Consider the following 17390-nt stretch of genomic DNA (forward strand, 5'->3'; position numbering starts at 1 on the left):
ATACTGCATACTATAATTGTAATATATACGATATACTATAATTGTAATATGTGTAATATACTGTTTTGACTTAATTTGATTGAAAATGAATCGTAACGCATGGGAAAAGTTATAGCGGACGGACTATATTTATTGATCAGGGCTATTTAAAAATCTCCTAAATTAATGACTTTACCTTTGCCATTTCCTCTTGTTTATGCAGATTTGAATTTATGGTAAATATTTAGAATAGAAAGATACTTACCTGTTCAAGATATTATCCCATTCAAATAGATGTGCCTGTTTAAGAACAGAACGTTTTTCTGGAAGATGTAAATTGTTGAAGATTTCGTTTAGCGTAAAGAACAGAAAACGATTAAATTAGGTAATAAATTGTTTCTGTTAATGGCGATCAAAGTAGATGGAATCTTTGTACGCTACCACTTAGATTAGATTATGTGAGGTCTTTAAGGCCATGCAGCTTCTCCGTACTTCAACTTATAGAGATATTTTGTACATACCTTAATATATTTAAACAATGGGATTACAATAGCTCTGATGAAGTTGATTAACCTTCTAGGTGACTTGTTTCCTATGACAGAGGGTGCTAGACTGACCTCTTCCAGGGATTTTATTCGTTTGCATAACAGTTCTACACAGTTGCATAGTATATGCTCTGTCGTTTCTTTTCCATTGTCACAGAAATAACAGTTCTCACTGTTTGATTTGCCCATTTTTTTGAGATGATATCTCAGAGAGCAGTCACCTCTGCGAAGGCCAGTGACGGATGTGCAGTTACTGAAGGTGGATATGAACTATTACCTCCGATTTCGTTGAACCTGCATCGATTTGCATGAAAATTGGTGAGTGGTTAGAGGATATCTCAAGAAACAAATGTGACATGGTGCCAACTTGCGCTTTTACCCTGGGGGTGGATGCCACCCCTTCTCGGGGGTGAAAATTATTTTATTAAGAATAGCCCCATAATTTGATAGAGGAACAAATTCTAAGTAATTTTTTTTATATAAAGTTATGAAAATAAATCAAAACTTTTTGAGTTATTAAAGATCAAAGATTTAAATTTTTTCTGAGAAAAATGCATGTTTTGAACCGATTTTTCACAAATAACTCAAAAACTATAAGTTTTAAAAAAAAAACTTATTATTACCAAAATTGAAGCTAATAAAAAATGAAATAAACTCCTTACTAGAAACACATCTTAATGTTAACTTAAATTGAGTTACAGGTAAAAACCCAAATCTAACTATTCAAGCATAAATAACGGGACAATGATGCATTTTATACGATAAACTTATTTAACATTCGTCAAAGTACTTAGAAATATCTATTAAATGAGTTCCCGAACGAGTCAATAGCATTAAAATTTATGCTACAAAAATTTTTCCAAATTTCTTTTTTAAAAATTTTTCCAAAAAATGTTATTGTTTTTTTTTAATAGCTCCGTTAATTTTCACGATATTAGGTTCACCTTAAAACCATTTGAAATCTAATTCCAAGTGCTATTAAACCTCGTTGAACTTAATTTTTTGAACCTCTCACTTTTTTAAAAATAAAAGGTTAAATGGCCCCCATTACATTGTTCTCGCAGCAAAATGTAAGCTTTAAAGGTTTCTATCTCGGTTATTTTTTACCCTACAGAAATAGTAAAACAGGTAAAATATTTGGTACAGAAAAAACTAAAATTTGGTTATATATCATTTTTTACAGATATTGAGTATTTTTGGAGTTATTATCAAAAGAATGTGAAGATTACGACAATTTTAAAAATTCTGATTTTTTTAAATTATATCTTTTTTTAAAAATATGCATTCTAAACCAGTCAAAATTGTTGATATAATTACTTATGCTAATATAAAGAAATTCTTGTAAGGATTACTATAAATTTTAATTTTTGTGGAAATGGCGTATGTTTCATTATTCACTTTTTCCTAAAAAATTCGAAAGGGTTCTTTTATTTTCATCATAACTTGCTTAATTTTGATGCTATTAGTTTCTTCTGGAACTCATTTGATAGGTATTTTAAAGCACTTTGACAAGTGTTTAAAAGATATATTTTATAAAATGCATCGTTCTCCCGTTATTTAAGCTTTAATACTTAGATTTGAGTACTAGTCGAAAAAAATATCATTCAATTACCCATAACTCACTTTGAATTAACATTAGTTTAGTTCTTTAAGTAAGGAGTGTATTCAATTTTTTATTGTCTTCAATTTTAATAATTATAAAAAATAACTAAAAGAGATACAAAAAAAGTTTCAAATAAAATTTGTTCCTTAATAAAAAACGAAGAAAAAATCGTTTACTAAACTCAAATCCAATAATAAGAACTCAATATAGTGAAATATTAGTGCACAATAAAAATTGGAAATTGCAAAATAAGTATTCTTCGAAGCTTTATCGATCGTAACTCGGCTTCTGGGCATGCAAATGAGCCTTAGTAGGTCTCATTTTAAAGATTAATTAATAGGCTTCCAAACAAAGTTTGTTAAATTACATTGTCTTTATTTCTTTTAAAGTTATACCCGTTTGAAGTTATAATTTTCTTAAAAAAATTGGACATTAATTTGTTTATAAGGGTTTCAAGCAAATTTGAGCCATAAACATTTATACTTTAATTAACTATAATAATAGAAGGACTCAAAAGAAACAATTTGAACCTATGAAAATTTTCGTAAGTTTATTTTTGGCCAAGATATCGATATTTTAATGGCGCGCTATGAGGAACAAGATCGGCTCATGCTCACAGTGTAAAGGTTCACGTGCTAACTTCTCCATGCAAATTATAATTTCTATGTATATACACGTTATCTTCATTTTTCATTTTTGAAGATCCTAATAAAATTTTATATAATTCTTATATTAAATCATCATACTGTACCTCGTATAACCTTTCATTCTATTTACTTTGTCTTCTATTTTTTGTACTAAATGAGAAAAAAAACATTAAAAACTAAAATTTCAGAAATATAACTAAAAAACAGCTGATATTATTTATTAAAAATAGGCAAGGCCTCCTGAGCAAAATAATGTAACACGAGAGCAATTGATCGGTGTCTTTACCGCGATATTACTTGACTGTGAGCCGATCTTGCACCTCATAGCGCGCCATTAAAATATCGATATCTTGGCCAAAAATAAACTTACGAACATTTTCGTAGGCTCAAATTGTTTCTTTTGAGTTCTTCTATCATTATTGTTAATTAAAGTATAAATGTTTATGGCTCAAATTTGCTTGAAATCCTTAGAAACAAATTAATGTACAATTTTTTTAAGAAAATTATAAATTCAAATGGGTATAACTTTAAAACAAATGAAGACAAAATAATTTAACAAACTATGTTTCTAAACCTATTAATTAAGCTTTAAAATGAGACCTTCTAATGCTCATTTGCATGCGTAGCAGCCGAGTTACGATCGGTAAAGCTTCGAAAAATACTTATTTTGCAATTTGAAATTTGCATTATGCACTAATGTTACAATATCTTGAGTTCTGATTATTAGATTTGATTTTAGTAAACGTTTTTTCTTCGTTTTTTATTAAGGAACAAATTTTATTTGAAATATTTTTTTGTATCTCTGTTAGTTTATGAGCCAGGGCCTTATAAACAATTAAATTGTTTATAACAATTTTTTGACCACTCGGATCGAAATCCACCCTCGAAATTCGTAATCAGCAGCCAAAAATCCATAAGAAACCGTTGATTTTGTCCATCAGAATTAAAAAGGACACGGTGACACCTCTGGCGCCTAGACTATTTGTCCTAGTGTACATATTAGACCAATATAGCTGTAGTTGATTGAGTTCCCAGGTCCGGATTTCCTCTCTGATGTGGCTTTTCGACAGTTCACGAAGGCTTCTGGACATTGGAATGGGATATTAGCCCCTTCTTTTGCGAGGCTATCAGCTTCCTCATTTCCTGCAATTCCCTTGTGACATAATACCCACATCAAAGTTACTTTGTTGCGTTCCGTCAGCTTCTTGAGGGATTTTTACAGTTCCAAACCAACTTTGACTCTATAAAATGACTTTAGAGCCTTTAAGGCAGTGTTAGCCATTTAGCTGCTGCCACTTAGGTGGGAAAATTTTTAAAGAATATAATGCTGAAAAAACTTTTTCTGTGACAGAGAGAAAGATGTATTCGTATTATTAAATTGCTGGATACTTTGTTTTTTAATATATCCTGTACCAGTGACAGTGGCTGCATATACACATAAAAAATTATTAGTATTTTTTATCGTTGAATCAATTTTAAGTACTTATTTAACAATATCGAATAATCGATCATTTCCACTGTTTTTATTGTCATCAATATTAATCTTGTTATTAATCATTATTATTTTCTTTTTAGGATAAAATTCGCCTACTTCAGGATGACCTAGAAATTGAACGAGAACTTAGATCTAGAGTAAGTACCTACCAGTGTTTTACCATACACATATAGTTGGGAATTTATTACAATTTCTTTTTAAAATACGTTTATTTTGACATTTCCATTTCAACTTCGGAAATCGTTCTCAAAATATAATCTCAGAATTTAATTAGTTCAAATTAATTAATTTCGTTTCAACGTCTTAATTAATTTCGTACAGTCTGTTTCAACGACAATTTGACCACCCTCAGAAACTCAGAAAACAAGAGCTTCATCAAAATTAAAAAAAAAACACTTCAATTTTTAATTTAAGGGGGACAAATTTTCATGCAAAATTCATGCCCTCAAATGTAACCCCCTACTGCCCCGCATCGACCCCCACTTTTTTTAAATATCAAGTGTGGTCGAGTGGCACATAATTTGAAAGGTAATTTTTTTCTCTAAACGACGCTCTATTTTTTTAATTTACTTAATAAGTTTGAAGATAATTTTGGACTTCACAAATTTATTACAAATTAGTTTATTCCAAAATTATTTTTAAGGTTATTCCGCAAATTAAAAAAAAATTAGAAAGTTCTGTAGAGAAAAAAATTACCTTTCAAATGATGTGCCACTCGACTACACTTGCTATTTTAAAAAACTGGCGGCTGATGCGGGGCAGGGAAAGGGGGACGAACTTCGTACCCACCTCAATACAAATTGACATGTTTTTTTAATTCTGAAGAAACTCTTGGTTTCTGAGTTACTGCGGTGCGGGTCAAATTTTCGTTGGAGCACTGTATAATAAATTTCACAGTGAGTTTCTATGGGTGTGACAGTATAGTACAGGGGTGGCCAAGATCCTTGATAGTCCGAGCAACTTTCCAAAATTTGAAATTTTTCGCGAGCCGCAATTAAACAATTATGTAAAAAGTGTAAAAAGGTATTAAATTTTTCTCTCAGTGTTTGGATTTCACGAATTTTACAGTGAAACAAAATAGTCCACATCGTCCCGGTCGTTTCAAATATGCAAATAATTCTACAAGCAGCCTTTACTAATTTTCAGGATTCTTCGATCTTCATCATCGTTCCAGCTTTTTATGGGACGGCCTACTGATCTTCTACCGTCTCTCAAAAAACACTGTCTAAAGATTATGTCTTCCTCTGATCTTACCACATGACCTGCCCATGTTATCTTAGCTTTTATAATATGTCTGACGATTATTTCAGTACATACACAGTCACCAATTCAGCATTGCAGCGCCTTCTCCACTTTCCTGTCAATTCATCTCTTTGATGGCAAAATATCATTCAAGAATGAGAACTTTCTTTTCAAATACCAGCAATTCACTTATCCTGCTGATGTTTTACTTTCATATGTAACAATTGGACGAATAATTGGCATGTACAGTCTTAATTTAGACTGTCTTTTTAGCAGCTTTTTGATCTTAATAGCAGATCTTAATAATGATGGTAGGGAGTAGTATAATGCTTTATTACACGCGGCTATCCTTGCTGATACCGCTTTTTATTTGTGGTTGTCATTTTTGATATTTAAACTCTTGCATTACTTCGAAGTTATGGTAATTAATAGTTATGTTACGCCTAAGTCTTGGTCTTGGATTTTTGGCTAATAGCATTATTTCGCGTTCTCTCATCAGCAATAGTTTTGATCCTCGATTCGCAAATCCTCCTGTCAGCTCAGATGATATTTTACTTATTACAAATTCTAATACCAAATTGAATAGCAACAGTGATAAGGGGTCTCCTTGTCGTATCAGTCCTGTGATGTTACACTTAGTCTTTTATATTTGTTGGCAGTAATTTAAGACATTTTGAAACACAAAAATTAAAAGAAATTCAGGTACATTTGTTGAGAGCCAAAGACTATCCTTCAAAGAGCCACATGTGGCTCGCGAGCCACAGTTTGGCCACCCCTGTATAGTACGTTCTTTAACGGTAAAATATTGCAAAACCTCTAAATTTTAAAGAACCGCTTGGATTGACATGAAATTCGGCATACACATAGCTAATAAGTCAAACAAAAAAGGGATATTGTGCCGATGTGTGCTTTTGCCCTGGGGTGAGTTTCACCCCTTCCCGAGGGTGAAAAAATATATGTCCAAAAAAAATGTTGTTCTGAAGCTATTTCCTTGTGGCATTTTTATGATTAATTATTTATATGGGAAATAAGCCACAATTAAAATGAAAAAAATAATTTTATTAACGTTTCGACGCCCAAATCGGGTGCCGTTGTCAAAATACAAAATATTACTATTTTGTATTTTGACAACGGCACCCGATTTGGGCGTCGAAACGTTAATAAAATTATTTTTTTCATTTTAATTGTGGCTTATTTCCCATATAAATAATTAGTCCAAAAAAAAGTTCGGCATTAGATAAACTGACTAATTCCTAAACAAGTTTTGTTCTATAGAGTTTCTTCACCAAGTCAATACTTTTCGAGTTATTTGCGAGTGAATTTGTTCATTTTTAAACAAAAAAACCACGTTTTTAGACGGTTTTTCGCAAAAAACTCAAAAAGTAAGTATTTTGTCGAAAAAATATTCCTAATAAAAATATAGCTTATAAAAAAATGAAAAAAAAATGGTGCATATATTAAGTCTGTAGACTCAGTACAAGCAAAGTTGTAACTAATGGAAAGTAGGTTCTTATTCGTCAAATTCCAAATCGAATATTTCAGCGAAAAATAACCAAAAAACGGAACACTTTTCGGGGAACACTCATTTCAACTTTCAAAAGTAAGTGAGTTATGCTCAAAATATTGTTGGTACCTTTTATTTTTTGGTAAAAACAATCCCGAAAAGCACCCCCTAATTAGCGTATCAAAAAAAATTAATCGTTACCGCTTCACAGGTTACTTTGATTATTTATTCTTTATACGATCTGTAAGTCTCAGTGGTTCAAAGTGCTTATTTTTGAAAATGCTGTAGTTAAAATGGCTTGAACGAGTCACTAATCCGGAGTGTATGCAAATTTTGAACAGCCATAGCATAACCGATTCATGTCTAACAGGAAAATAAAAAGTCCAAAATATTCAGAAAAGCAAAACGTATATTTTATTACTTTATGAGATTTTTGGTATTACTAATAATTTTTAAGTTATTTTGAAAAAGAGTACACACAACATAAACAAAGCAACATGTGAAGCAGTAAGGATTAATTCTATTTAAGTTTTTAATTAGGGGGTGGTTTTCCCGGTTTTTTATGCCAAATCAAAACTGACCAACTGTATTTTGAGCGTAACTTGCTCACATTTGATGCTGGAATATTTTCTTATAAAAATAGACATAAAGCTTTTTAAACTCTTTAAAAAAGTTGTAATGAGTTTTTTGCAAAAAGTGCTTAATTTTTTGGTTATTTCACGTTGAAATATATTTATTTGAAGTTTGGTGAATATGAACCTATTTTTCTTTAGCTATAACTCTGCTTCTACTAGGTCTGGAGACTTCGTCTATACACCTTTTTTTTCACTTTTTTACAAGCTATACTTTTATTGACAATGGTGTTTTCGATAAAATACTTACTTTCTGAATTATTTGTGAAAAATTGTCTAAAAACGTATTTGTTTTGCTGAAAAATGAACATATTCATTCGCAAACAACTCGAAAAATATTGACTTTGTGAAAAAACTGTATAGAATAAAAGTTGCTTAGAATTAGGCATTTTATCGAATTTCGGACTTAATTTGAACGTATGTTTTTCACCCCGAGAAGGGGTGAAACTCACCCCCAGGGCAAAAGCACACATCGCACAATATCACTTTTTTTCTTTGACATGTTGGCTATGCGTATGCCAAATTTTATGTCAATCCAAACGGTTCTTTAAAAGTTTACAACAAAAACCGTCAAATAATGTACTAGTAGTAAAAATGAGGAAAAATACTTGTTCCATTTTGTCAATAGGCTAATAATTACGAACATCTTTAAGCTGTCCATGGATATCTTTCGAAGATATACATCTTAGGAAACTAAATTACCAGAGAACGGCAGTTCTCGCCAGTGGCGCACAATACCCCTACATGCGACACTATATATACACGAAATTTTCGATTTTCTAAATCTGATTGAATTGAAAATTGGGCCAAATCCCATCTTAAAGTTTAGGAAAAGACTCGCCGATCCATATGTCAACTCTCCATTTTGGTCCAAGGTTGTGGATTTTACGGCCCTTCCTATTTAGGATGTGTTTTTTGTTCTCGTCCCCAAAACTCCCAAAAATTTAAAAAATTTAAGTCCAACCTTTGCAGCTTCTGATAGCCCTGAGCATTACCTTTCCAACGCATCTCTAATTTTGAAAATCGGTTGTACCATTCAAAAGTTACCGAGCTCAGAATATGACTCAATTTTTATTTAAGAAGGGGAAAATGTTTGTGGATATGTATGTATGTGTGTGGAAAAGTTACACCGATTTGAATTTTTTTTCTATGTTTCAAGAGGAGGTTAGGACTCTGATTCAGGACCGCTGTAGTTTGTGACTTTTAACTACCCATAAGCCAGCTATAGGACTAGGTAGATACAAAATAGCATATTTTTGTGCGAATATATCTTAGGTTCAAGGAGAGACAGGAAAACCGCAAATACAACAGGTCAATGGTTTTGAGTTAAGCTTTCAAATGGTGCCTAAGCGGTCAATATCATACCTACCCACAGTTCAGTATAGCCGAAAAACTGAAAAATTAAACTTTGAAAATTTTGGTTTTTCGACAATTACTCAAAATTTTAACCTACGAATTGCGCCAATAACTGAGATTTTGTAGGAGGAGGCTAGACGCATCTAACGGTGTACACCTTATATCTGGGAAAATTCGAATTTTTAAGTTATAGGCTTCATAAGTATGATCAAATTCATTTCTTACGGGAAAAACGATTTTTCAAGCTCAATAATTCCTGTAATACCTTCAGTTATAATACTTGACCTTGGATGCATCAGATAAAACTTGTCAATCCGTTTCAAACTCATGTTTAATGATCAAAATCGGTTAAGCCCTTCAGAAGTTATCGACCTCCAAAAGTACAATACATTTAACCCTTATCGCCGAAATGGTTTATGTAGTTGTAGTGGTTACGACGCTAAATTGATTGGGCAATCCAAGTTTATTTGCCGGCCATAATTATTAGGATGGCTGGTATATGAACTCGGATTATCTTATCACAAGTCTGGTGTCGTAACTACTAGACCATTTGGGAGAGAATGCGAAAAAGGCGACCATTTATAACGCTTAACGTGTAGTCGAGAAACATTACATTTAACTTCATACATTTAATTTATAAATAACTTTGAAAAACTCCTGATACAAGAATAAAAAACCGCTAAACGCCGTAAAAATGAGTGGCGCATACTATATTCCAGCTACAAAAGAGCTGATATGAATATTACGTGACGCGAAAATGTATTTTCATTTTGATGGAAAATAAAATTCTAGTTTTATTTTGAAAGATTTTTTTCCATAATATTTGCTAAATTTGAAGTAAAACTCTAAAACTAAATCTGAAGTAAAAAGTTACTCTTGTGTGGAGCGTTTTACTTCAAATTTAGCAGATATTATAGAAAAAATCTTTCAAAATAAAACCAGAATTTTATTTACCATCAAAATGAAAAACATTTTCGCGCCACTTAATATTCATATCAGCTCTTTTGTAGCTGGAATATAGTATGCGCCACTCATTTTTACGGTGTTTAGCGGTTTTTTTATTCTTGTAGACTTTATTACAGTCAATAGAAGATTCAGAAATGATATTCTGAATTTTAAGAATAAAACAAAAATAACTAAAGAACTAAAGCTAAAATATAAATTTCCTGGAATATTGCAAATGAGCACCAAAAGGGTCATCCACAAGACATATTGATCATTGTATACAAACAACCATACAAACAAATGAATACATTGTCATATGACAAAGCGGAGAGAACATATGGTCAAACTTTATAGAAACGATCATTGAAGCAACATAATTTTGAGATTTCCTATTTCGTCATTCCAAAAAAAAAAATAAATAAAACAAGAAAGTATTATGAACACCATAGAAGAATAAGCCAATGAGAAGTGATAGATCAAGTATAAAAAGCAAATAGATCATTAACCATAAGATGAAGTCAATAATATAAAAGCCAGATAATAATATATACATAAAAAACAAGACCTGATAAAGCCATAAAATAAAGACTACTGGAAGCGGCAGAGATAAGAGTACTGAGAAGAATTGCAGGATTACTCTGAAAAGTCGAAAGAGGATTGATGGCATTAGAACAAAATATAAAGTACATTGTAGAAACGAATGGATACTATCTATATATAAAGAAAGAATGGGATAACCATATAAGCAAGACTGGAGAAACCCATGTGGTCAAAATAGCAAGAGATATATCACTAATCAGCAACAGAATTATCGGACGACCGCTCAAAAGATGGAGTGACAACCTTCCATAGAAATATCAATCCGCAAATGAGCAAGTGGAATTGCTTATACAGAGGAGTGATAAGAAGAAGAAGAGGGGGCGGGTAGCCCTTTAAACTTCCACCCAAGCAGATGAGGTTGGTTGGAAGTATACTTACCTCTCAGTTGCTAACCAAAAATAATATAGCGGTTTTTCACCAAAAACAAAATGTTCTCTGTACATAACAACTCCTACGTTATTGTAGTCTTAATAATCGTAGACTCCTACGTGTCATAATGGTTACCGGCTGAAACATTTAAGTCGTTATTCGTTAAGTCGTAGGAACTTTCTACTTCCCAAATAAACACATGATTCAGAACTTGATGACTGGTTGTTTGTGCGAACTCAAAACCAGATCTATTTCTGGCCTGACGATGAATCTGAAGTTCCAAATTTATGCTCCACTCACTTTAATGAGTACACTTCTGTTGAAAATGAAGATGTACAATTTTAAGTAATATTCTTTTCAAACACTGAAATGTTTATTTTTGAGAGTCTCTAATTTATGGTTATCAAAGTGAGAGATGAAACGGAAGATCAATAAACTTTTTGGTCGGTAGACTGAACGGTTAAAATGTGTTTGTTGTTGGGCGAAAAAACTTTTTCGCGAATGTTTTGGATATACATTGAAGAGGAAATGGCTAGAACAAAGAATAAACTTCAGGCCTGAAGTTAGAAATAACGTTTGAACTTGTTTTGTTATATTAAAATTGGCGGGAAAAGAGCCAATAGATTAATATACTCTGCTATTGAAATAAATATATTGATGAGCGCGCTAATAACCGGCAAAATAACGCAAAAGATGGGTCACATAATGCGTTGTGAAATGAAAAGAAATGAAAATAGTAGGCGTGTAAAATTATCGGTATTAACCCATAAAACATTACCACTAATGATACTTTCCCACATAGTAAGAATTTTTTTTGACAGTTGTAAAAAAAAATAGAATAACACATGAACAATTATGGCCAAAAACAAGCCGGATTCCGAAAATCCAGATCATGTCTAGATAATATATTGATCATAAGACAAGTGATACAAAAGAACAAAGAGAAAAATATTGAAAAAAATATGACCTTTATCGAGTTGGACTTCTGCTGATCTCTTTAGAGCAGCGGTATCGAAAGTGCGAATTGCCGTGATGGTTGCCAACCTTCTTAGAGGAGATGTCACATGAAGAAGAAGATCGAGTTGGAGAAAGCATACGATAGCGTGCCCAGGAAGCAACTATGGAAAGCAATGAGAAAAATCCACATTAGAGAGAAATGGGTGAATGTGATATAGGCTATGTGCTAATGAATCAGGCTTTGACAAGATGGTATAGAAAATGAGGAATAATGGGACCAAGTAATTTTTGCAGAAGACAGAGAGGACATGGAATATATGATAAGGAAGTTAAAGGAAGAATATGAGCTATGGTGACTAAAGATAAATTTGTGTAATGCCAAGACCGAATACTTATGTATGTTATGCAAGGTTGTACATTTGAACTTAAGTATAGAAGAAGAGACTATTAAGGGCAGATTTATGTTACGACGGTGACGTGGACGGCACGGGGCACGTTGAAGAACCTTCTGATATGAAAAGCATTGGTTAGTTTAATATACAACGGAACGGGGCGACACCGGGAAGTGCCAAGTATGTGCGATTTCTATTGTTCTGGCGCCGTGCCGTCCACGTCCTGGTGTAAGATAAATCAGCCTTATAAGAGTTGTGAGACTTTGAAGTATTTAGGCTCAACAATAAGCCAAGATGGTTCTTATATAAAAGATAGTGATGAATGTTATCCTATATGGAGTGGAAGTATGGCCAATGACAACATTAATACGAAATAAAATAAGAACAGTTGAACTGGACTTTATGAGAAGATGTCTATAAATCAACAGAGTAGATAGAATAAGAACAGAGGGAATATGGAACAGAATGGAAGTAGAACGCTCAGTTACCATACAGTTGGAAAACGGAGCTCTGCAGTGGTACTAGCATGTAGGAAGAATGCCAGAGCACAGGTGGACGAAAAGAATATTGTACTGCGACCCACCGGGAAGAAGATGGAGAGGAAGACCTTCTATGAGATGGAAAATATAAATAGGGAATGCTATGATAGAAAGAGACATCAGAAAAAGTGACTAGGAGAATAGAATGCTGTGTAGGGCGAAAGCGATGGACTCATAATGGGAAAGAGCCTAAAAATAAGAAGAAGAAGAAGAAGAAGCAGAATATGTGTTTAGTTCCAGACTAAAAATATTCGTTGTGACTCTATTTTGTTAGTCGATCTTATATTTTATTCCCTACAAAAATCTCGAAAATTAGGTTGCCAAATAATACGTTTTGATTCTAATCAACTTGATGAATTGATGGGCAAAACCTGAATGAAAGCGAATTAAATGTATTTTTCCACCTACCTCTACCGAAAGTATACTTTTCCGGACCTCATTGTAGGGAGCAAAGTTGTACTTTTCCTCCCTAGGGAGGAAAATATTTTTCCTCCCTAGGGAGGAAAAGTAAAAGCGACGTCATGGTATTTCATTCATGAAATATAACTTATTGACGCCCTGTATAATATCTATTTTCTATTACGAAGTATCTATACATTTTAACGTGTATTTATAAAACATCCTGTATTTTGCAGAATGGTAAAAAACAGTAAATTGTTATTTTGATTTAACAATGTTTACATTAATAATTTGACTTATATTTGACAGTTGACAGTTATATTGTACCTACTTGTTGTTTTAGTTCTAATAAATTTTGTTGGTTAGTTACATAAATAAATTAAGTAAAAATGAAAAAATGACTTGTTATTTGAGGAAGGTGGAAAACCCATATGTATAACATGGGAGTAAAGTGCCTTTTCCTCCCTTGAATGATTACTGCCCTCCGCTACGCGTCGGGCAGTAAACTTCATTCTCGGGAGGAAAAGTTACACTTTCCTCCCTTGTTATACAAATAGCTATTTCGTGTCAATGTTTCATTCGCATAACTAGCATGAACATAAATAAAGGGCCTAGCCGGGTAAGATGGTGAAAAGTGCCCCCAGCTCGATTTAAATTCCATATAGGCCAATTTTTAGCACATATAGAGGAACTCACTTTCTGAAACTTTTAGCCCCCTAGGTGGTCACGTGACCCCCCTAGAGCCTAATTAGGCTTTTTATGTTTTTATTTTTTATCTCAGGCGCATCAAGAGCTAGCCAAAAACTTTATTAAAAAAAGTTGTAAGTTCCAAAAAGATCTATAAGAAAAATTTTTTTTTTTATTTTTTGGCGGGAAATTCGAATTTTTAGAACAATTTTAAACTTTTAAATGACTCTGAAAAAAAAACTAAGACACTCGTTTTTACGAAAATTAATTATAATGTGTATTTTTGCACAATCTTTCACCCTGAATTTTTTCAGATTTTTAAAATTGGTGAAACGTACCTTTAAAAATAAAAAACCGCATTTTTTCAGTTTTTTTTTCGTATTTTGAAACAATTTTATACATATTTTTCAAAAAAGGTAACACTGTTACTAGAATAGGTAAAAAACTGAAAAATAATTGGGGTTTGCTTAATAAAAATTTTTTGTAAAGCCATCCATTTTCAAAATACAGGGCGTTGAAGAAAACAAAATTTTACACATTTTTTACGATTTTGCTGAAACTACTGGCAACATTGTAATAAAACTTGGCGGGATTTAAGAGCTGGTTATTGTGCATATTTTGACATAATTAATGATTTGATATTCATCATTGGCTCGCATAGGAGTAATGGTCTGAACTTTTTAAAGAATAAAGATAGTACGCCACTGACATATTTCAAATTAACAATCGTTTTTTAATTTCTCGTTCAATTTGTGACAAAAAATGTATCTTCTTATTTTTTTATACGACGCGCCATTTTTATTCAAAAAATAAAAGATCTTAACCCTTACAAAGTATTCGAACCTTTAGTAGTTTCTACATCTACATACATAATAAACTCATACATCCATTATCAAAATTAATTCGAATACTTTGGAAGCGTTAAGATATTTTATTTTTTGCAGCAAAACAACGCGTCGTATGAAAAAATGAGAAGATCGATTTTTTATTGCAAATTGAAGGAGGAATTCAAAAATGATTGTTAATTTGAAATATGTCAGTGGCGTACTATCTTTTTTTCTTTGAAAAGTTCAGACCATTACCCCTATGCGCGCCAATGATGAATATTAAATCCTTAGTTGTATGTCAAAACATGCACAATAACTACCTCTTAAAACCCGCCAAGTTTTATTACAATGTTGCCAGTAGTTTCGGCAAAATCGTAAAAAATATGTAAAATTTTGTTTTCTTCAACGCCCTGTATCTTGAAAATGGATGGCGTTACAAAAAATTTTTATGAAGGAAATCCCAATTATTTTTCAGTTTTTTACCTATTCTAGTGACGGTGTTAAATTTTTTGAAAAATATGTATAAAATTGTATCAAAAAAACGAAAAAAAACCGAAAAAATGCGGTTTTTTATTTTTAAAGGTACGTTTCACCAATTTTAAAAATCTGAAAAAATTCAGGGTGAAAGATTGTGCAAAAATACACATTATAATTAATTTTTGTAAAAACGAGTGTCTTAGTTTTTTTTTCAGACTTATTTAAAAGTTTAAAATTGTTCTAAAAATTCGAATTTCCCGCCAAAAAAATTAAAAAAAATTTTTTCATATAGATCTTTTTAAAACTTACAACTTTTTTAAATAAAGTTTTTGGCTAGCTCTTAATGCGGCTGAGATAAAAAATAAAAACATAAAAAGCCTAATTAGGCTCTAGGGGGGTCATGTGACCACCTAGGGGGCTAAAAATTTCAGAAAGTGAGTTCCTCTATATGTGCTAAAAAGTGGCCTATATGGAATTTAGATTGGGTTGGGGGCACTTTTCACCATCTTACCCGGCTAGGCCCTTTGAAGCCTATTTCAAACCGGAAAAGCACGAATCATAAAAAATGTGTAAGGTATGTCGGATATCATAAGCAATGAGATACAACATTAGTCAGTTAATTTTGGAACAATGAGACGATACAACTTCGAGATGAACTCTCCCCGCACTAAATCCGAAATTCACCTTGCTAATTTTAAAATAGCTTACGGTAACCCAATTGAATCACATTTCTAAAAGCAGCGCCTGAGTAAAATTGGCTCTGAATAAGCGCATGCATAAAATGATTTTAACGTAGGTTAGCGCAAAAAACTCGTAAAATACAAAATACAAAAATAAGAATCACTTATTGGCGATGGGAAAAATTTTTTATGTTAAGCGCAAGAGATAATTCTATACCACGATTTTTTTACCAGTTCAGCTTGTCTTTGTTTTGTAGTTGGGTGAATGATCCCCATTTTATAATCAATAGAAATTATCTCTTCATTTCGGTTACCTTCTTCTGAAAGTGTCGTGCATTTCTGAACAGGCGTCCACCGTACATTGTCTTGTTAGCTAAGATGTTAGATGGTCATAAATTATTCTTTTTTTAGCACCATTGCAAAGCATTTCATAAAAACGTGGATTCCTGTCCATTGAACTAGACCTCTGCTAGACTTTTTTGCCCTCTGTATTTCTAATATATATTTAAATATACAGGATTCTCACTTTTTACATAAACAAAAAGATCCGTTTCCTGGAGACTTGCTCTTTTTAATACTTCCCCATTTCTGTCTCCGTCTTTCCATGATATTCTAAGCATTAGGCGCAGTCACCACATTTCAAAAACTTAAAGTTTGTTAATGAATATGTCCTTTAACGTCCATGCTTCTATTTCATACAAGAGAACAAGTCAAATGTAACACTTTAGCATTTTCTATCTTAGGTTGCAATCTAACTTGCGATCAGTCAACATTTTACGAAGTTTCAAAAAAGCATTTGTGGCTTGTTCTACTCTGCTCTTTATTACAGTCTCAGGGTCCCAACTATCGCTTAACAAACAATCCAAGATTTTAAATTGCTTTATTTGCTCGATTTCTTCTCCACGTATATCTTTGCATTTGGATAATTATTTGTATCTATAATTATTCTCTTCTTAATATTTATTTTCAAACTCAAAGCTTTATATATTTGTAAGAGTTATATCATTTAAAAGATATTGAAGATCTTAGATGTTATCTGCCACGATCGCTGTGTCATCAGCATACCGAATGTTAGATAATAAATATGCTGTATATTTTAAAACCCTTATATATCAGATTATGCTTCTGCGAATGCTTTTTCTATGTATCAGTTAAATATTATTGGAGAAAGTATACAACCTTGCCTTACTCCCTTTTTTATTGGGAAGTCTTCAGTATCGTTAAAATTTTGAAGACGTATTGCTGGCGTGTTGCTGTCTGGTTCACATACAGATTGGCGATAGATACCTCTTATATCCTTGGTATCCAATCCCAACTCTCATACAGGGCCCCCGCAAGGCTGATTGGCGCCCGCGTGCGGGACATACTTTAGCGTCCTTTAACTACTATACAGGGTGAGTGGGGAGGAACGCACCAAACTTTAAGACTGTATAATATACGTAAAAATTTTCATTTGTTTCCGAGATACGGGGTGTTAAAATTTGGCTTACAAACTGACAATTTGTTTATTGCTCT

The 17390-nt window shown here is 32.5% G+C and overlaps 1 protein-coding gene across 1 annotated transcript in view; it reads left to right on the forward strand.

Annotated features, from left to right (window-relative positions):
* The window catches only part of LOC126892925 (paramyosin, long form-like), a 105812-nt gene that overhangs the window by 8271 nt on the left and 80151 nt on the right, over nt 1-17390 (forward strand). Inside the window, exon 2 of the mRNA XM_050662841.1 lies at nt 4350-4406. Within this exon, the coding sequence (XP_050518798.1) occupies nt 4350-4406 (57 nt within the window). The remainder of the gene's footprint in view (nt 1-4349; nt 4407-17390) is intronic.

Source organism: Diabrotica virgifera, chromosome 9 (genome assembly GCF_917563875.1).
Source record: "Diabrotica virgifera virgifera chromosome 9, PGI_DIABVI_V3a".
Taxonomy (NCBI): Eukaryota; Metazoa; Arthropoda; class Insecta; order Coleoptera; family Chrysomelidae; genus Diabrotica; species Diabrotica virgifera.